Here is a 21,216-nt window from a genome sequence, read left to right on the forward strand (position 1 = left end):
GTTATTATGATTTGTATTACCTTATACCACTTGCAATAACTTAATTCATGCTGCTTTATACTGTATTTTTTAATTTTTATTTATTTTCCTTGTTTAAGTAAATTATGTAAGTTGTAGTTATAGATTGATGTATCAAGTAATATATTATCTAAGATTACAAATGGAATTATGTACAAAAAATTACGTGATTAATTATTATTTAAATTAAATTACGATAGTTATAAATCATCATTTAAATGATAATGATTTATTAAAAAAATATTAAATTAATTTTCGACATTTAACACTTATTATAATTTAATTCATAACATTTTTTTTGTTATAATTTTATTTTTAATATTTTTTGTTTTTCCCAAACGTGGTTGATTAATGGAAATATTTTTTAATTTATTTGTACAGTAAGAAATTAGTTAAAATTTATACAATTGTAAAATAAATAAAATATTCTTTTAAAAAATACTAAAAGAAATATTTTTAAAACTTCTTTTTATTATTTTATTTTTAAAATTAACTTATATATTTTCTTAAAAATATTAAAAATAATATCTTGAAATTTTAAATTTAATATAATAATTATTTTTATTGTTAATTAAATTATATTTTTTTAAAAATAAAACATATGAATGAAGAAACTAAGAACTTAAAATTAATGTTTTTTTTTTTTTTATATCAAACAAGACCCGAATTTATCGCGGATTGTTCACAGGTTTATGGTGAAGACTGGTGGCTTTTCATTGAAGATTCTTGTTACGAGATCCTGCTTGAAAACATACTAGAAAAAATGGAGGGAGAAGAAAATAAGGTTTCTCCATGAGTACAGTAACTCGGAGATCGTAAAATATAATTAGTGTTTTAACTGTTAATATTATTGATTTTAGAAATTATCATATTTTGAATATTAATATTTAACGGTTAAAAAAACTAATGTTCACAGTTAAGTGTTCTGAAGTTGAACCTACAATAATATTTTCATTACTTGATGTCTCTATCATCTACAAATTATATATGTCTACGGAGAAAGGTTTTGAGACTACACAAACAATTTTACTACTGACATAAATGTTCGCAGGTTTCTTCTTCAGCAAGCTTTTAAGCTGTAGCGATTGATCTTTGCTTAATTTTGGTGCTTGGTAATTTTGATTTTTAATAGACTTTAAGCGCTTTAAAAAATGAATTAGAATGGTAAGATTAATATTTGATGATGAATATTAAAGTTTCTAAACAAAAGAGAAGCGAAATTTAAAATCATTTTTGAAGCTTTTTTTCTTTTTTTCAAAAAAAAAAGTTCAGCTATTTGTAATTTGGTTCACACATCTCAAAATTTTGACACTGACAGAAATTCTGTCTTCTCTCTACTTTTTCTTTCATATTTTCTAAAAGACTTTAAACGTTATAACTTCAAATTTTGTTCTAAATTTAAATTGAAAAAATTGAGAGATTTGTGTGATTAAATTTATTTAAAAGAGCTAGAGAATTAAAAATCAGTGCAAACTTTTTTTGGCCTTCCAAAATCTTTGTCGGTAATCTGATTATATGAAAGAGACGACGGATATTTTTAATTTTAGTTTACATCATATTTTTAATTTTTCAACAATTTATACACTTGGACTTTCCCTATTCCGTCCTAATATTAGGGAGCTTTGACCCAGTCTTTTGTGCTGAATGAAACCCCTCCAAATAGGTTCTACAGCAATTTTAGGTAGATAATGCAGAAAAGTCCTCACCCTACAATTCCACTCACGGCGCTAACAAAATTTCATCAGGAAAAAATAATCTAGTTAAAAAAAAAAAAAAAAGAACAGCCCAGAGAACATTAATATGTAATTGTACATAAAATTGAACAAAAGCTATATCCTACAGATTGAACTTTTAGCTTAATTTCTCAGCTATGCCAAAATTGTAGTGATGACCATGAACGAGTGTCCCCTCGTTGGCCTTGTTTTCTCCGTATCCAAACAATAGTCCACCTGAAAACTGTAGCAATCTGCAAAAATATCACCATCTTATGAGAGCTTAAGGGGATGAATTGCAACCCCATTCCGAGCAGCCGGTAGACGTCCCCATCTTCCAAGACGCGGCTCCTGCAGTAAAGATTTTCAAATGTTAGGACCATATGTACCTTTAAAAAATAGGCTGGAACAATTCATACCGCGAAAAGATATATAGATCACATAGTAAAGAGGACTGGAGAATTTGCGGATGGTTCAAAGATATTATAATACAGACTTATTTTTCAATATCCTTCATCCACTTGGCATAAGTTTCAAATTGCTTCTTACGAGTGCACTTCACCACCATCTTTTACCACTAAAGTCTCAATTTTAAGGCTAACAATTAACTTGGAATCAGGGAGTCAAGTGCTTCCGCTGGTATGCTATGATTGAAAAGGTTAATTATAAAACTGTAATCTTATGCAATCAAAATTCAAGCACTAGCCCGTCCGAAAACTTCAAATCTGCTGGGAGAAATTTTATTTTGCAGGAAGAAGAAACAAAGAAGATAAGAAGAAAATGCAGTCAAGTCATAATCTGCAAAATAATGCTAACCTGTCCAACTCCAGCAATGATGAACTGTCCGGATCTTGCAAAGGCCAGAGAATTTACAAAACCAGACTGTCATACACAAAAGGTCTTGTTAAGCAACAAGTTTGATTTGTGGGTCTTTGCAAGAAAAATATGGAAGAACCGAAATGCATACATGAACACATGATAAAACAAATACTTCGGTATGGAATTTAATCTATTGGATACTCTTTAGCAATTAATATTCAAATGATGTATGGAATTTTTCTGCATATTTCAATGTAGACTGTTTCAAAAGCTACTAAAGACGTTAAATTTTTCCGCAATGATAAGATAATTCATAAATGGAACCAGGTCTGGTCATAATGTTGATATCTGAAGAAGAAAATTAATTGCTTCAAGGAATATGATTTTTAACTTACCAACGAAAGGTCATATAAAGGTCGAACATCTTTGGACTCACTTTCAACAACCCATAGGCGGACTGAGCCATTGCCAGCTCCTGATGCAGCAAGATCACTGCTTCTACATACAGCAACTGAACTAACCCATGAATATGCTGATGAACAATGATAATTCTCATTATTGGTATTGCCATTTTCTGCAGGATGATAAAGCATTGTTAAACAAGCATAAAATTACCTAAAACAATCGACGCAAAGTAAACAAGTACAATAACATTCTATTCTCTTATGACAATAAATTCTTTAAAATTAGAATAGACTGGAAATGGAGATCCTTAGAGTTCTCTGAACAAGCAAACTTCTAATCACAGTTATAATATTCCCTTTCCCTACTATAAAACACCCCTCCAAACATAGCGAAATGCAGGCCAGGTTGCTCTCCTCACTCGTGATGAAAATACTCTGATTTAAGAATACAAATCAGACAGAGTGCAAGAAGAGTCACTAAATATATGTAGAAAATAAGTTTTAGATATTTAAAAATTGGATGAACCAATCAACGGCACAAAGCTAGCTGTAGATTGAGAGTGAAAAGGTTATTGAATTCCCAAGCATCCCTTCTCTTCCCTTTCTAGGACTCTGCAGCAATGCAAGGATTCAAGACATCGAGAATTTACCTAAATGCCCATTAGCAAAAGTTCCATGATCTTCATTTTTAATATCCTTCGATGCAGTCAAAACAGGATGAGCATTCTTAACAATGTATACAGGTTTCTTTCGCGTAACACTCCAGAGCTCAATACTTCCATCATCAGAACCAGATAAAAATTCATCATTGCTGATGAAACAAGAACATTCTAGAGATGATGCAGGGGCTCGGAATATTAACCGTGATTCTTCAGGAACCTATGTAGCAGAATATAAAAGGTGGTGTTAATATTAAACGACCAATTCAAAGATGCATCTCCTAATGATGCTCAAAGAAAAGTACCATCTATTATTGCATTGTTTGCATCAGTTAGTTTTGATGCTAATGCCTGTGAGGACCTAGGGCAAAATCTTCAAACATGGAAAGTAAAAGTTGAAAAGAATAATAACGGATCAAACATTTGTTTCTGAAACCCATTTCAGCTAGTTCCACAAATCATTTTTTCAGTCTATTTTCTAGAGACACAAATAAAAAAAAATCTGATTTCCCCTTCCCATTTTCTTCTCTTTTTCTTACCTATTGTTTTTTTTTTTCAAATGAAATGTAGCAAAAATTTACAATATGTACTAGGCAAGAAGTCACTAGAATTGCCGTTTACCTTAAACAACTGCATACACCGATCCCGTCCAACAGTCAATACTCGTTCCTTTCTTAAGCAATCAATGGTTAATACTTCACTTTGGTGACCAAATAAGGTGGTTATGTAAGCTCTATCTTCTGCATTCCATATCTTGACCGTTCGATCAAATGAACCAGAAAAGAGTTCTGAAGTCCCTTGCCTAAAAGTTAAGCATGAAACAGGTCCTCTATGACCTGGAAAAGCCTGTACAAAATAATGTGCACATGATAACCATAACTTCAAGATAAACTAGGAGCGAACTATAACAAACATTATATCGAGGTAAATTAAATTAAACATTCATGTCACAGGGATAGGTGCTCAGAGTTAAGATGAGATGCTTTTTAAAGTATCGAGATAGCCTAAGAAGTGATTTTGACCAATTGACTTGGGTTTCCAGCAGATGAACATGGAAAAACCTTGTCTCCTGATTCTGTAAGCTGCATCCAGCAATCCCCTCCCTCAAGGACCTCACGAAATACAATTTTTGTTTTGTAGAGGGATTCCAGAAGGACAAGGGATGGTATGTCTAGCTTAACATGAGCCGTTTAAGCTTAACTAATTAAACCCAATTCTATGCTTCATGAAAAACGAAGCTGGAAATTCTCAATCAATGTAGTCAATCATCAGCACAGGACCCAATACTTTTGATTCTTTTTTTCTTATTAGGAAAAGGATAGGAAACAATATGGTGTCAAATGTTCATAAGATTGTAAGAAATCAATATTCAAGCATGCAGGTAAAGTCCCAAGTAAATCATGCCCTTTGGTCAATTTGTGATTATTAAAGTCCAAGTGCTCCAAAAGCACTTGTTTGATTCTGCAATTCTCTTTTGACCTAAGTTATAAAGCTTTGACATCACCCTTCTATCCTCAAAGAATTCATAATAGAATTTACCTGTACATGCTCTCGTGTACGAGCATCCCATAGATGAACATGCCGGTCTAAGCCTCCGGTAGCCAAATATCTACCGTCAGAACTGACAGCCAATGCTAAAACATGCCTGCTATGTTTCTTAACTCGCCCTTCTGTATTCTTGACTCCATGGGACTTCAGAACATCCTGACTAGGCCACTGGTATTTCTCACTTTTTCCACTTTCCACATCCCAATGCAAAATGGTGCCATCTTTCGAGGCAGAAAAGCCCTTTAAATCATCCTCAGAAAGAGCTACAGCAGTAACAGGTTGTCTGTGTTTTACTAGGATACGAAATTCATCAGCAGCTTCTGGCTTTTGAACTCTGAATTGAGGAACAGACAATATAAGAACACAAAAATAGAATTACTACAGGTTGAAACAAAGAAACAAAAATTCATGTAAGTGGCACAATTTCTTCAGCAAAAATTAACATAGAGCGTGCCTAGTTATCATTCAATATTTGCAAATCTTGCTATTGTAATCCGAACCTACCAGAACTAAAAGATAATTTCTGCAAAAGAAGAAAAAATAAGCTTCTTAGCCATTAGTATGAGATAGTCATAGCAATTTTGTCAGAGCATCACATAGAGTTTCTTGTTTCTCGAGGTGGACACAGACATTGAACTGAATCCGCTTAACACCAAAAATCATGGAAATGAAACAGAAACACTTCTTGAAATTCAAACACATACAGAATCGAAAGCTATTCTTGAAACTGCAAATACTCTGTATCACAAACATCGGCATACATATATACTTACATATCTATACATGTACAGATATACTATGCATAGATATATCACCATACGTCTAAAACACCATGTTTACCTGGAAGCAATGACTCTCCTAACACGACCACTCTCCTCGAGCTGCTCCTTCTGCAAGATGCTCGCCACAAGTGAATCTTTCACTCCTTCGTTCTCATTCTCGCTACCTTCTCCTCCTCGTTCTTCATCCTCCCCCTCAGTTTGCCTCTTTCTCTCCCAATACTTCCGTACCTTCTCCACGTGCTCTTCCGCCAACCTCTTCCGCTTCTCATCCGCAGTCTCCATAGCATACTCCTCTTGCTCCTCATCGCCACTGCTACCGCCACCATCAGAATCTCCGAGAATTTCGTTCTCTTCCTCGGAGTCTCCGGACTCTATGTCTTCATCTTCGTAGCCGATCTTACGCCTCTTCTTAGACTCACCTTCGAAAAACGGGTCTCGACTGATAGAATGCTTGTTGCTCTTTCTGTTCCCGTTGGAGGCCGAGACTTTCTTCTTCTGAACCTTGTATTTCATTGTCAACCTGCTGCGCAAAGCAGAGAACCAGCAGTTATATGAATCGCGTACTCAATTACAGTGGACTGAGGAGAATTGAAGCAGACACTGGAGGTGGACGACGCAGGATATAGCGTTAGGGTTTTAGGTTTCCCTGGGGGGACTTGGTAGTAGCGGTAGAGCGTTAAGTTAACGGCCAGTTTGTTTTAGTGAATAACAAATGTGACTTGTCCGTCGAGTCTAATTGGTTTTTTTTTTTTGGTTAATTATTACAAACCCGAATTTTTGTATTTATTTAAATTAAAATTTAATTTTAAATTAAAATAACTGGTTTCATTCTTTGCAAGTTAATTTTCTTTTTTTTACCAAAATAAAAAATCCAGGCTAGGATAATACAAGTTCAAAAATTATTTGAATTTATACATATCCAAAAGTTTTTTTTTTCTTCTTAAAGAAATAAAAAAAGGGATAATCTGTTTTTAAGAATTTCTCTCAGAGTATAGCTTGAAGTTTAAAAATATCTCAGTAAGTGTTATTTTACTTAATTATTTGATTACCTAAAATAAAATAAAAATAATATAAATTAAAGATGGCGAGATATGTGAATTTTTTGTATGTTAGTAGATTTATAATTAATTATTTAATAAAAATCACGTGCCTTAATGAATATTGATTTTTAATTTAAAGTATATTTTCTAAAATTATAAATATGTAACTTTGGGAAACCTTGAAAGAAGATATGATGTGGAGAATAGTTGGTCTTAATGAGTTAAATACAAGTCTTAGGACCCTTAAGTAAAAAAGTCAATCTAATATAGCAATGACTTTATAGACTTTATTTAATTGTTTGACTATTTAATATAGATTATATTAAAAAATAATAATAATGTTAGTTCGACTATAGGTTAAGGAATAAGAAAATCCAAATCTGCCATGTTAAAAAATAATAATAATAATAATATTTTCAATTTATATTGGACTGGATTGGCTAGTCTTTGGCCCAAATACCCTACTTTATTTTATTATTGATTTGGTAATTGTTGCATATCGATAATGGTCTATAACAACATTAAAATTACAGAAGTTTTTGAAGTAGAATGAGATCCATACATGAATAACTATAACATATTAATTATTTGGAAGTCAAAATTACTATTATTTAAATATATAATATAAATATCATAAACTATTGTTTAGATAGTTTTATTTTATTAACTAATTACATAATATTTCCAATCAGTTACATGGGATAATAGTAACTCAATATCACCCAATTCTATTCACGGTGTGCAAGTAAAAATGAGATTAAACATATAGATCTTATAAAATTACATATTAAATTTAACATACATGTTAAAAATATATTTTAAGAAGGAAATATGAATTCTAACAAAATTTTCATTTAAATGTCGTCAATACATCTATGCTTACATGCTACAACTTGAAGAATTTAAAACTAATGGATCCTAAACATTATAATTAACAGCCTAAATATTTGTTAAAGACCTTATAAAAAATATATTTTTAAAATGAATTATCCTAAATATATTTAATAAGTAAAAATAGTTAAAAATATGTGGCCCATGGGCCGGGGCAAGGTTAAAGTCATTGACATTGGGTTGGAGGAATGCCTAAAATACGAAAAGATCCAATTTAATGGGTCAATTGAACTAGGACTCTCTCCGAATTCAAAAGGTTTACAAATGTGTTGCTTTTTTTCTTTTACTATTTTACCAAATTTGTTACAAAATGGTCTTCTTCTTTTATACACACCAGTAAATATTCAATCCCTAGAGTTTCTAACAACAACGGACTACTTTGATAAAATAAGGAAATAAATATACAACACCTCTATTCCGTTGAAGAAGGAAGTTGCTGCTGTCTCTTCACGCCAAGCTCCAAGCCGAAGACCTGCAAAACGGAAGAAAAATTGGAGAAATCCTAGGGTTTCTGATGTGTCGACACGGAATCAGAAAACAGAAGAAGAAGAAAGCCCGATCAGGGAGGGTTTTGGGCGAGACGAAGGTGGTATTTATACCTGTCTCACCCGGTGAGCTCGGGACCCTGCACCACCGGATCCGCTCTGCAATTAGTGAAACTGTGCGTTTTGCGTATGGGTTGAACCTATAAATGGGCTCGCCCAATAATGGGTTGGTAGCCCATGCAGGAAGGGGACCAAATAATAAAATTAAATTTGTTATGACCCGTTATGCATTGTTACAAGTTTAAAAATTAATTATATAATACAAACTTATAATTCATTAATATATATATTTAAAAAATTAGATAGATAACTATTATATACTATTTGTAACGGCCCCGGAAAATATTAAAATGAAATGAGTATTTAAATATATCGAATGCGGAAGCGATATCAAAATTTCAGTTAACATCCCTTACACGAAAAACCAAACAGACGTACTTAAAATATAAAAGGTTAAACTAACTAAGAAAGAAAACTCGAAAATAAACTATGCGTATGACTACAGAGTCTCTAGGCATCCCCTTCGTCGTCCTCCTGCGGAACGGGCTCGGGAACCATGTCTTCCTGATCTGAAATGGTTAATTAAGGAGTGAGCTACACTAGCCCAGTAAGAACATCACGATATCTCACCGTCACGGAGATAAAGGTGGGTAGAAAACCACAAAAAGACCAATGGAGCATAATTTACAATAAACTTGTTTATTAACAACAAAACCTTTTATCAATAATAAAACTTTTACCATCCACTTACCTTGGTGGAATTTATGAAAAACAATATGAGAAAAACAATAACATTATCATAATCATTGAATAATCTAAGCTGTAAAACATAACACTTATCACGCCTCTTGTAATTCAATCATTGTACAACATATCTTTTTTCTCATTTACCAGCCTACTAGTATCCGTGGGGGTCCATAGGGGTTCTGCTACCCGTTAACCTTTAACATTCATAATCAGTTTCCAGGGCCGTCCCCATACCCCGTCCGGTATGGGCGCCAAAACCATGAACCTCAATACCCCGTCCGGTATGAGGGTGAAACGGGTCGTCCCCATACCCCGTCCGGTATGGGCGCCAAAACCATAAACCTCAATACCCCGTCCGGTATGAGGGTGAAACGGGCCGTCCCCATACCCCGTCCGGTATGGGCGCCAAAACCATAAGATCTCCATACCCCGTCCGGCATGTGAGACCACAATCCCGGTAGGGTTCCCTACGGACCCGGTCCGTCCACCATCTCCCAGGATATCTAGTCAGGCTGACCCCCATAATACAATTATCAGTCTACACAATCTTTCATTTTTCCTTTTCCTCAATCAGCATCATCAATTCACATTTAAACAAGCAAATCGTAATTCATACCAAACAGACAACATACAGTATCAGTTTTTTCAGTCATTCAACCCATAATTAATAAAAACGTAGTACATGCACACAAATCTGTAAAATGAACACATCAACCCTCATACTGCATTTAAAGCTGTAAACAGGCCAAATAACAGTAAATCATCAATCACACTAGACTCGGGCTCCATTAGCAACCTTAAGCAATTTCACACATGCGTTAATTCAAGAAATACTGTTTTATCATTTTGAACTTTAATACCGTGATAGGAAATAGGGTGAGGGGTCCTTACTTGTTTTCGGGATCCGAATACGATTCACAGTGCGCCTGCAGGCTGTCCCTAATTTTCCCCTGAATTTTTCCCGGGGAACTGAAACACGCTAACAGTACCTGCACGGGTTCCAAAAAAATCCAAATTAGGCCCAGGGCCTCTTTCGGCCCAAATCGCAACTCCGGCACGGCGGCTCCGCCGTGCTCCGGCGACGGCGCCGCCGCTGGCGGCGGCGAGTCGCCTCGGGTTGACTGTTTTCGGCCGTTTTTGGCCGAATTCGGCCACACTCGCATTGGTCCTTGTCAGAAAACAACCCTAGGGCCCTCGGGGGGCCAAAAAATCACGGAAAAACGGAGCTTACCGGCGGCGGCGCTCTCGGGTACGGCGACTCTCCGGCGAGGTTCGTGTTTTGGTGATTTGGCTTCGGTCAACCTGTAGAGAAAAGAATGGTGATCACGGTGATATAAAAATTGCATCGAACGGAGGCCGGGAAGGGCCTCGTCGGAGGCAAAAACCGAGAGGGGGCGCGGCGGCGCCGCTGGGCTTCGGCCGCGTATTCCGGCCGTTTGGCCGGGATTTCGGCTTCGATTTGGCCATAGGAGGAATCAGTGGGGAAAAACGAGTCGGGGGTATGTAATTTACCTCGATCGGCGGTCGGAAATTTCCCCGGTGCGGCGGCGAGTGGCGGCGGGTGGCGGCGGTCGGCCTCTGGTTCGTCTTCTCCGGCGAGCGGCTGGCGGCTAGGGTTTTTGGTCTGGTGTGGGGGTTCTATTTATAACCCCTTGCCTTTTGATCACAGCCGTTCGTTTCGTTTTAATCTGGGCCGTTCGTTTTTGATTGAATCTGGGCCGTCCGTGCGTTTGAATCTGGGCCGTCCGATCGCGTGATTGATCTGGGCCGTCGGATCGCACCCACGCGGATCGCCAACGTGGCTCCTTTCGGAGTGACGCGATCTTGCCACGTGGCAGGCCCCGGTTGGCCGGGACTGCTGACCGGGCCTGCTGACGTGGCTGCTGACATGGCCCCCCCTTTTTTTTTTTTTTTTTTTTTTTTTTTTTTTTTTTTTTCCTCCTCCTTTCCGGGTGCTACACTATTAATTTTTCTTTATATTTAAAAACTGTACAGTACATAATTTGTAATCAATTAAAAGTTAAATTTTATTTTTTATTTAAATTTTAAATAAAATTTTTAATTAATTTCTGATCAAATTAATCTGACTATTATTTTAAATAATAAACAAAACTATTTCAAGAATTTATACGTACCAATTATTAACATTTTTCTATAAGATTAAAAAATTATAGAATTTATAACTTACGAGAAGATATTTGTATGATTAAAAAATTTAAAAAAGGGTAAAATAAAATAAGTCATAAAACAACAATTTAAAAAACTAATAATGTTATATAAAATAATAAAATATTCAAATTAAAATATAAAAAAAATACATAATTTAGGACAATAAACCAAACAATTAACTATAATTTGTCATTTAGTTTTTGTTTTTAAAAAATACATGTAGTCTAATTGGTCATTAATCAGTGACAAAGAAATGGGCCCAATTATTTAATTGGGGTAGCTCTGTTGTCTTCCGCAAATAATGGAAAGCACATTACAAAGGCATATTATCAGTAGAAGAAAATATTCTTAGATAAGCCTTTACCATTACGTTTGGTTGGTCAACCGTCAACGGTAATCTAATATTAATTAACACAGCGATTTTTTTTAATGAACATTATTATTATTTTTTGTAAATGAAAAATATTATTATAAATAATTTTATATTTATATACCTCGAAATTTTTATATGCAACATGAATTCTTGCAATGCGATCTAGTTAGATTTTTATATTAATCATAATGAATTATTTTTTTTATAAAATAATAACTTATAGAATTTTTTTTTCTCGATAAAACATGTATTTTTATTATTATAAAATTTATAAATAAAATAGTTAGTAGTGAGGTTATCATTATTCTTTTTGTCATAACTAATTTTATATGTGTTATTAAGAAAATAAATTTATTAATTTTTAGAAACCTTAAAGAAGTGTGAGAACACATAAAAACTTTTTAATATAAATAGAAAAAAGATGTAACTCTAGTTAATCCGTATCATATTCACTAGTTAATTAAAATGATATGCATGCATTTAGATATTTTTAATATTATTTGAATATATTTTATATTTATTTTAATAATTTTTGAAAATAAAAATAATGAAAATTAATTTAATAATTTCAGTAAAATAACTAATACTGTACTAAAATAAAATAAAATATTATCTTTTCAAAATTTTGTTATATCATAATGTCACTCTAAAAATATATTGATATAGAGTTAAAAGCATTTATTAAGTTGAAAATAAAATGAGATGAAGAAATGGTTGTACATTAACAATATTAAAAAAAAAATTAAATGTTTTAACATAAAAAATTATTCTGTATTTTGTGTTATATATTAAAAAGCAAATTATAAATTTATATTGACATAAATTTATTTTATTATAGTTTAAATGTTATAGATTTTGCGATGCTTTAGTACCTAAAAGGATTTTATTTAATTATTATTTTAATTTTACATTTTTTGATATTTTAATAAATTGGGGTAAATTTACACAAATTTATAATTTAAAATAAATATATAAAAATAAATTTTAAATTAATGAAAATATAATATTACAATATCATAATTTAAAAAATTAATGATTTATTTATTTATATAAAAGAAATATAGAGATTGTCAAGTACTAATTTCTTAATTTTATAAAATAAAATTAATTTGATAATATATAGTTTAAAATAAAATTTTGTGATTCACTGCAACTATAATGATATTTTTATTTTTATAAAATTTTTATTTATATAAATGGTAATTTATATTTTTTTTTCTCGCTTATAGATTTTTATCAAATAAGAAAATTATTATTTTAGTATACTCTCCAAGTTGATATGAAATTCGGACACGCATCCCAAGAAGGGTGTCGTCAAAAGATTCGGAACTGTGCGCATAACTAGACGTTCATGTAATTTTCCCGGGGGCAAAACCGGCAAACCACCACTCTTCTAGGGGCAAAACAGTCTAATCGTCAGAAAGGCCACCACCTTTGAGAACTAGCGTCATTTACTTTCTTCAACGGAACTACCAAAAACGTAGACCAGCTGGCCACTGCTCTGATATCGAACACCATCATCACGCCGTTAAAAACTTCCTTCTCAACACAGCTGCTGCCAAATTCTTAGACACTACTCTTCTATTTTTTTCTCTTCATAGAATCCTAGATCTTGTTAGTGTACGGTGTTGCTTTGATTGTTTGGTTTTCCGAGGAATTTAAGTGATACTTTATTGCATTTTCTCGAGAAAGTTTGGGACTCATGTCGGATGCTTTGATCAATGGACTGGCTGGAGCCGGCGGTGGGATCATCGCTCAGCTTATCACTTATCCTCTTCAAACTGTGCGATTCGTGATTTTTTTGCCTATAATATTTTTGGAATATGTATTTTTTGCTGGAAATGATTTGTTATTTGTTTATTTGATTTTTGTAATGTTTGTTTTTGCTTGGACGTGTATAGGTAAATACTCGTCAACAAACGGAGCGTGATCTGAAGAAGGAGAAGAGGAAACTCGGAACGATTGAACAAATGTGCCAGGTTTAGGAAGTATTCTCGTGGTTTTTTTTTTAATTATTATTCGCCTAGAAGTTTTGTCCAAAGAAATTATTCGCAGCACAAGGTGATATCTAGGTATGAGCTAAAGTTTGGGAATCTGAGGCTGAATTGAGAAACGCAAGCTTGAAATTTAATTTTGGAAGGTTTTAGTTCAAAAAATTGTTTAATGAGGGTTATTTGTGCGTAGGTTGTAAATCAAGAGGGATGGGGACGGTTGTATGGAGGTTTAACACCGTCTCTAGTGGGTACAGCTGCATCTCAGGTAACGCTGTTTTATTTCTCGAAGCTTTCTGGTTAGAATTATTGAATTCCGTGGCATATGCAGTTTATTGAAGATTACTCCAAGCAATTTCTATTTTATATCCTGTTATTCTAAGTAAATAAAGATTATATCCAACATTGTTTATAGTATCTTATTGTCTTTTGAGCGCTTCTATAATCTTCCTTTTGTTTGTGGAGGACATGATGGAAAAGCTAAGAAAATCGATAACATTAGAGCTTTTGGAGTTTAGTTTTATGATTAAACGGTGAAAACTGTTGTAATGTTGCCTTATCTTTGGTTCTTTTGTGATATACATTCTTTTGAATACTGAAAACACTGGAACAAAGCAGTTATTGATTGGCCATCTTGACTTTCAATAACCTGGTATGTGGTTCAATGGTAGTGGAAGATTTGTCATCGTTGTATTTAGTTCTATTACAAACTTACAATGTCTATGCCATTTTTTTTCTTTTTTCAACTTTTTGAAGGATAAGGGCTAATGATCACCAAGAGGTTCCCTTGAAGTGAATCTAAAATTCTAGGACTGATTATTCATAATGGCCCACAGTGCTACATGCTATTGCCATGATGGTACTGAATTAAATCATGATCTTCTTTTATCTTAGGTTCCCTATGTAAAATGGCATATGGCAATTTATATGTTTGCACCCACACCTACCCCGTATCCATCTATAATCAAAGCTTGATTGAAAGTATGTTTGGACTTGTTATGTTATGACGTAAAGCTCATAATTGCTTTCATTGCATGTAGATTTGGTTTGACTTGATTTGAGATTATCTTCTTTATACTGGAGCTTTTCTGGAAAAAAGAAGACGGGTGTGTCTGTCCTCAGGGACTGATTTATGTGTTTTTATCATTTTATTGTCCCTTTGATAGATGTGCATGATGAGGAATGCAACAGATAACCTTGGCTAACACAAAAAATATAAAGGGTTCCTTTATATGTATAATATGAATTTTATAGTATTTTTGTCTATTTAATTGCACGGTGTCTTATGTGTCTATCATTTCCTTGATACAGGGTGTTTACTATTATTTCTATCAAATATTCAGGAATAGAGCTGAAGCTACAGCACTTGAACATAAGAAGAAGGGGATAGGTGATGGAACAGTTGGGATGTTCTCTTCGCTTGTGGTAGCTGCTTTAGCTGGGTAATTCACATATTTTTGGAGTTATTCTGGCTCAGTATTTTTATATTTCTGAAGTTACGCTATGTTCTTACCTTTTCAAGCCAAACACCTCAACATTCTGAATTTTTATGTTGAGCTAGTATTATGCTTGAAATTTTCTGGACCAAGTGTGGGAGTACAGTTGGAAGAATATGCTGCTAGCTTGCTATTATGGTTTCAGACATGTAAACTCATCTAGTGAGATAAAAAGATTTACAATCATCTAGGACTCTTTTTTATGGGTTTTAGTTGATATTTCTTGTTGCTCTAGATAGTTCATAACAAATATGAATTCATCTGCTTTGGAATCTGACTTAATTGTAGATGTTGGTTTCATACAACGATAACTGGCACGCTAGCACATGCCTGTGAAAGTTAATTCGATTTTTATAGTGATTTGACACCTGATACATGTTCAGGTTCTTTCTTGTTTTAGGTGTGTGAATGTGCTGTTGACAAACCCTATTTGGGTAGTTGTTACACGCATGCAGGTAAAACTTCAATTGATGTTTTTAGTTTCTTTGGTGCTGCCTAATATGAGATGGGTAAATAGCCCAAGAGGGAACAATTTCTTTATGCATCCAGCACAGAGTAGCCAAGCTGATGAATGATTTTTTTTTTCTTTTTTTTACTTTTCTAAACATTTGAAAATTTCATAACAAAGTACTTCTTGCAGAAGATTTTATTTATTTGTAGTGATTTTTTTTTAGGAAAATTAATTGTATTTGCCCCATTAATTGTTATGTTTTCTATAGAATGTCATTGTTAGCTTTTCTCCCCCCTCCAACCCCCCCCTCCCCCCCCCCAAAAAAAAAGAAAAGATCTTTCAGAAGAAGAAAAGCATACCACTCTTACCACTGCTGAGTAGCATAGAATTGAAAGTCAAAAGTTATTGGGATGAAATTCTGCATGATTTTGCTCCAGACAAATTAACAAGTGTAAAATCAATTATCTTTGTATATTTTCTGTTTACAATCCAAACTTTGCATGTCTATTCTCCATTTTAAACTTTTTTTTTTATTCTACAAAATTCTTAACCAAAACCTCTGTGTGGATTTATCCAGCTTATATTAGTAGGCCTTCTTGGTTTGTGGTAGTCAGTTTCATGTTACACTATTGTTCCCTGCAGACTCATACAAAAGTCACAAAATCTCCGCCTGGTCACTCTCTGTCCCCTGCTTTTGATGAAACTACTGCTGTTGCACTAGATTTACCTTCCTATGAAACTAGCCATGCGGTATGTATGTTGCCTTGTCATTTTCTGGTTTTTCACTTGGTTATTCAGGAGAATAAGGACAATGAAGTTTGCAATTGCTTCCTAAATCACTTGTATGCCTAATGGTTCAGTTTGCACTGGAGAAATTACCAAGAGATGTTAAAGAGTTACTTTTTGCTGTCATCTGCCTATGAATTAATTATGCTTACCAACTGAATGGCTGCTAGAACATAAAAGTTGCCATGCTGTCTTCATATTTCATTTGACTATAAAACAAATTAAGAAACTGGATTTTCTCATCATTGTAGTTGCCTTGTACCTTTTGCATAGTGGACCTGGTCAGTTACATATAAGAGATAGGTGTCAAAAACTAATTAGATTCGAGTTCATATTTCATGTGCGAAAATGTGAAATTAAATGCAGTTGTCAATGTGTTCTTATGATTGTACCATGTCAATAATACATAACTTATCGCTTGAAAGCACTACATATGAGAGGAGAAATATAGGGAGCTAAGAGATTCTGCCATCTGGAAGATATAGCTGAAAATTGAGTGGTAAAAGTAATTTGATTCCTTTTCTCGATTGTTAATTGGGTAAATTGCAACACATAATTCTGTACTTCTGTTGGAGGCATTATCTATTGCTTGTGCTAGGTAAATGTTGTGTAATCCTTCAGCAGATTTTCGGAATCATAGGTGGCCTTTCACTAAACTATTGCTTGTCTTGGTTGGGACCTATAATACCTTCTTGATGTGAATCAGTGCAAGAGGCTTTTTTTAACAGTTTAAATGTAAAATGTTTCAGATTCAAGAAGTGTATGATGAAGCTGGACTCTGGGGCTTCTGGAAAGGTGTATTCCCGACATTGATCATGGTATGTGAGAAGTGACTGTTGGATGTGGTAAGGGGGCACTGTAATTGATCAGATTATTTTTACAGGTGAGTAATCCTTCTATACAGTTTATGCTGTATGAAACAATGTTGAAGAAACTGAAGAAGCGTACCTTGGAAAAGAAACGTAGTGGTGAAATCACTGCTTTGGAGGTAAGCTTTCAGCTCATTTCTTCCTGTTTCATGCTTGTCACCTCTTCTAATAATTTCATTTTCTTCTTATTTCATCTATCCCCTGTATCCTTCCATATAAGTTGCCCTTTCTTGGCACTGTTATCTAAATGAATAACTTGGTTGTGATAGATATTTCTACTTGGAGCTTTGGCAAAACTAGGAGCTACTATTGTAACATATCCTCTTTTGGTTGTGAAGGTAATGAAATGTTCTTGGCAAAGTTTATTCTTAAAATCAAGTTTGATAAAATTTTATGCCTGAATAACTGCAATTGGATTGATCCAAGTTCTTCAAGATGAAAGAAGCACTCTGTGCACGTGCAATTTTGTTAGTTCTGTTTCTTTTCCATTAACAGGCACTTCTATTGTAGCACCATACCTTACCATATTGTTTATTTATTTATTTTGCATCATTAGCCCTTTCCCAATGCCAGCTGTCTGATATTAAATTTCTGTTTTAGTAGCATTTTTCCTGCTTGAATTTTGGCTTCTTTGATCTATTTCCCTCACTTCATAGGTTCCTGATGTAAAACTTCCTATCTGTATAGAAGCTTTATGAGGAATGATTATAAGAGAACTACAAGAAATTTTGGCTCCCTGAAATTCATTATCGCATCCACCGTGGTTAGGATTCATTGAGTATAAGTGCAGCTGTTGAAAGAGATATGTCAAATTGAAATGTGGGATAAGCCAAAATAAATGATGAAGACAGAACCGATAATTTGGATTTGTATGCTTGATAGTTCATGTGATCATGCATTTGTCAGTAGCAAATGTATTATCTTTTTCTAGTTCATCAGGTAACTGTTACTTTCTTGATTTGCAGGCAAGGCTTCAAGCAAAACAGGTCACAACTGTGGACAAGCGAGATCACTACAAAGGTTTGAATTGTTTTATTGAAATTTCATCTCATAAGGAAATATTTGCTTCACTTGCTCATAAGCTTAGGGAAAGACTATGCAACTGTGCATATCTTAGGTAGCATTTATTTGCAGTCGACATATGACATCCATTTTCATATTTGTTATTTTAAAAAATGATACCCAATAAACTTTTGTGCTGCAACTTGATAAAAACTGTACCAAGTTTTGAGACAAAAATTAGACCTTATACAACATAACCTTACAAAGACTTGAGTTTCAAGAACAGAGGGCAGTCTCGGGACACAGGCACGGTCCCGGTACAGTACTGAGACCCTTATGCAGTAGATTGTTGGTTTATGTCTCTTGATTGAAAATAAGAAAACATACGACTTATTACTGTCTGTTCTTAGCAAAAATACCAACGTCCTCACAAACTGTACAGAAATGTTCAAAAATCTCCTTAAACTATTTTTTTTATTCAAAGTTCTTCCTGAACTTTAAAAAATGTGACAAAATTCTCCATCTCTGTTAAGTTTTTCTATTGGCATTTGGGCTTGTTGATGAAGAGCGTGATGTGGACAAGCCACATCACGTTAGTTTTTAAATATGCTGACATCGCGATGTTAGATTTTTCTACCCCCCTTTTATACCATTCAGCCTTTTTGCCATGTTATGTTCTTTCTTCTTCTTAGAGGCACCCTCTCCTCTGTACCCTCTTAATCAATCAAAACCTGCAAAATCCATCAATAATTCTTCAAAGAGGATCGAAGAACGAGGTCGTCTCTAGGCTGTCGTGGTTGATGTCGTGGAATTTGGTGACTTGGATCATCGTGGAACTTGGCTTTGATGTTGAGTTACCAAAGGTAGTGGTTAATGTTGGGTCCCCCACCATGGGTGAGTAAGAGCCTGAGGCCAGCGCAGGAAAGGAGGTTGCTCATAATGGAGGCCTTGAGTAAACTGAAGCGAATTCAAGCAACTTGGGTTGACTGGTTCAAACATGAGATCTGCCATCATATAAGAGGAGAGCCTCATCTTCAATGGCGTCAAACACCTTCTAGGGCTTGTGACTGGCCCTGTGGTGGTGGGTGTCATGCTTGTTCTGGTGCAGCTTGAGGGACGCAGAGAGACGAGATGAGTGGAGGAGGATTCATGCAAGGAGTTCAAGTGAGAATGAGGAGGGGAGCCGATGGGGCTGAGCACTGGAGTAGAATGGACGGAGCTGGTTGTCTTCTCCCAAGTTAGATATTGGTAATGGCAGAAGATGGAGAGAGAGAGAGAGAGAGAGAGGAAAAAGGTGTTGATCTGATTAATTAAAATTAATTAATTACTAATATTATTAAAAAATGCTGACGTTGGCAATAATGTGGGACGACATAGCGTTCACATTGCCAAATTTACAACAAATGTATACGTGGCTTGACATGTCACATACTAGGTCAGCATTCATAAATGACGTGATTGACAATTAATGGAGATGGATAATTTTGTCACTTTTTTAAAGTTCAGGAGCATTTCGAACAAAAAATATTCAAGAAAAATTTTGAACATTTTTATATAGTTATGGAGGAATTTTGGTATTTTGACCTACAAATGCATTGTATTTCCTTTTGAACTGTATTAATAATCATAGGCTAGCATTTCCTCTGTCTATGTTGTACTGTTCTAGAGTTTTCATCAGAAAATCAAGAGCGGAATACAATCAGGCCTGAAATGTAACAATTTGCACACAATGTCTCGAATTCCCTCCTGTTTCCATATATATTAATCTGCAATTTGTGATAATATAGGCACATCGGACGCTATCCTGAAGATGATTCGTTATGAAGGATTTTATGGATTTTACAAGGGAATGAGCACTAAAATCGTTCAAAGTGTTCTTGCAGCTGCTGTCTTGTTCATGGTTAAAGAAGAGCTTGTTAGGGGTGCTCGATGGTTGCTTATTAAGGATGGCATTAATAATAGGAGACTGAAGTCTTCTTGACTGAATCCGTCCCTCTGGGGCCTCTATTATATACTGAGAACACAGGTAGCTAGATGTTGCTGATCAAAATTAAATCATTGAAATGAAATGATGAGGTCCTCTTTGGTTATAAAAAACTTTTTGGGGTTTTCATTTTCTGAATTTAGATATGTTTAATGCGGCAAAATATGTGTATTTGAAAGTGAAAATAAGATTTGGAAAATGATCATATGAAAATATGGCTTGAGTTTGAAATTAACCTTTTGTTCATTTCAAACCTGTCATATTTTTACTATCATTTTTTTTTTAAATTTTATTATTACTTTCCAAAATCTATACACATTTTTGTGTAAGGCATTAATTAGAAGATGAAAAATTGAAAACGACCTTCTACAACTACAGACATTCATTACTAATTTTCCTTCTTTGCTATAACATTAAGGTTGTTATTTCAAATAAAATACCATATATGATGGACGATATCACCTCGGATTTTTGTTTGTATTTTCAGTAATTTTATATGATGAAAATTGATGAATGATGAAAATAAAACTACCTCATAACACTAAATAAATATTGATGATATGAAGAAGGAACATATAATAAGTAAATGAATAGTATAAACAAAGAAGGTTGTGAACAGTTTATAATAGTGTCAATTAAAAATAAAATTCTATTTTTTATTTAAAAAAATATAAATAGATAACTATTGTATTTAAAATTTATTTAATGCGATTGAACTAAAAATAAAATTTTATTTTATTATTTTAAGAGTCTAAATAGATAAGTATAAGTACGTGGCTTAATGGGTTTGTAATTAACGAAAAATAAATTATTTTTAAACTCTTTTCATGTTGATAATCTAATTAATATATTAAACTTATATCTCAATCAAACAACTCCTTATATGTAATTATGAAATATTATATATTAATTAATTGAAGAAGCTTTTGA

At 33.9% G+C, this 21,216-nt stretch overlaps 2 protein-coding genes across 2 annotated transcripts; one reads left to right on the forward strand and one right to left on the reverse strand.

Moving 5' to 3' along the window:
• Positions 1–1,651: 1,651 nt before the first annotated feature.
• On the reverse strand, positions 1,652–8,436 carry LOC110819348 (U3 snoRNP-associated protein-like EMB2271). The gene is made up of 8 exons (XM_022048508.2): positions 8,284–8,436; positions 6,001–6,462; positions 5,152–5,494; positions 4,234–4,458; positions 3,604–3,832; positions 2,945–3,123; positions 2,547–2,612; positions 1,652–2,081 (listed from the first exon to the last, which is right to left on the reverse strand). Exons 2-8 carry the CDS (start codon positions 6,453–6,455, stop codon positions 2,004–2,006), a joined length of 1,575 nt encoding a protein of 524 aa, XP_021904200.1. The 5' UTR covers positions 6,456–6,462; positions 8,284–8,436; the 3' UTR covers positions 1,652–2,003.
• A 4,727-nt stretch (positions 8,437–13,163) lies between these two features.
• PXN (Mitochondrial substrate carrier family protein) lies at positions 13,164–20,415 on the forward strand. Its single transcript, XM_088212839.1, has 11 exons — positions 13,164–13,490; positions 13,609–13,686; positions 13,892–13,966; positions 15,010–15,140; positions 15,595–15,649; positions 16,288–16,395; positions 17,181–17,249; positions 17,315–17,419; positions 17,570–17,638; positions 18,266–18,320; positions 20,090–20,415. The coding sequence occupies exons 1-11, from the start codon at positions 13,410–13,412 to the stop codon at positions 20,281–20,283; spliced, it is 1,020 nt and encodes a 339-aa protein (XP_088068965.1). The 5' UTR covers positions 13,164–13,409; the 3' UTR covers positions 20,284–20,415.
• Positions 20,416–21,216: the final 801 nt, after the last annotated feature.

This window comes from Carica papaya, chromosome 2 (genome assembly GCF_054855325.1).
Source record: "Carica papaya isolate Zhongbai chromosome 2, ASM5485532v1, whole genome shotgun sequence".
NCBI classification, from domain to species: Eukaryota; Viridiplantae; Streptophyta; class Magnoliopsida; order Brassicales; family Caricaceae; genus Carica; species Carica papaya.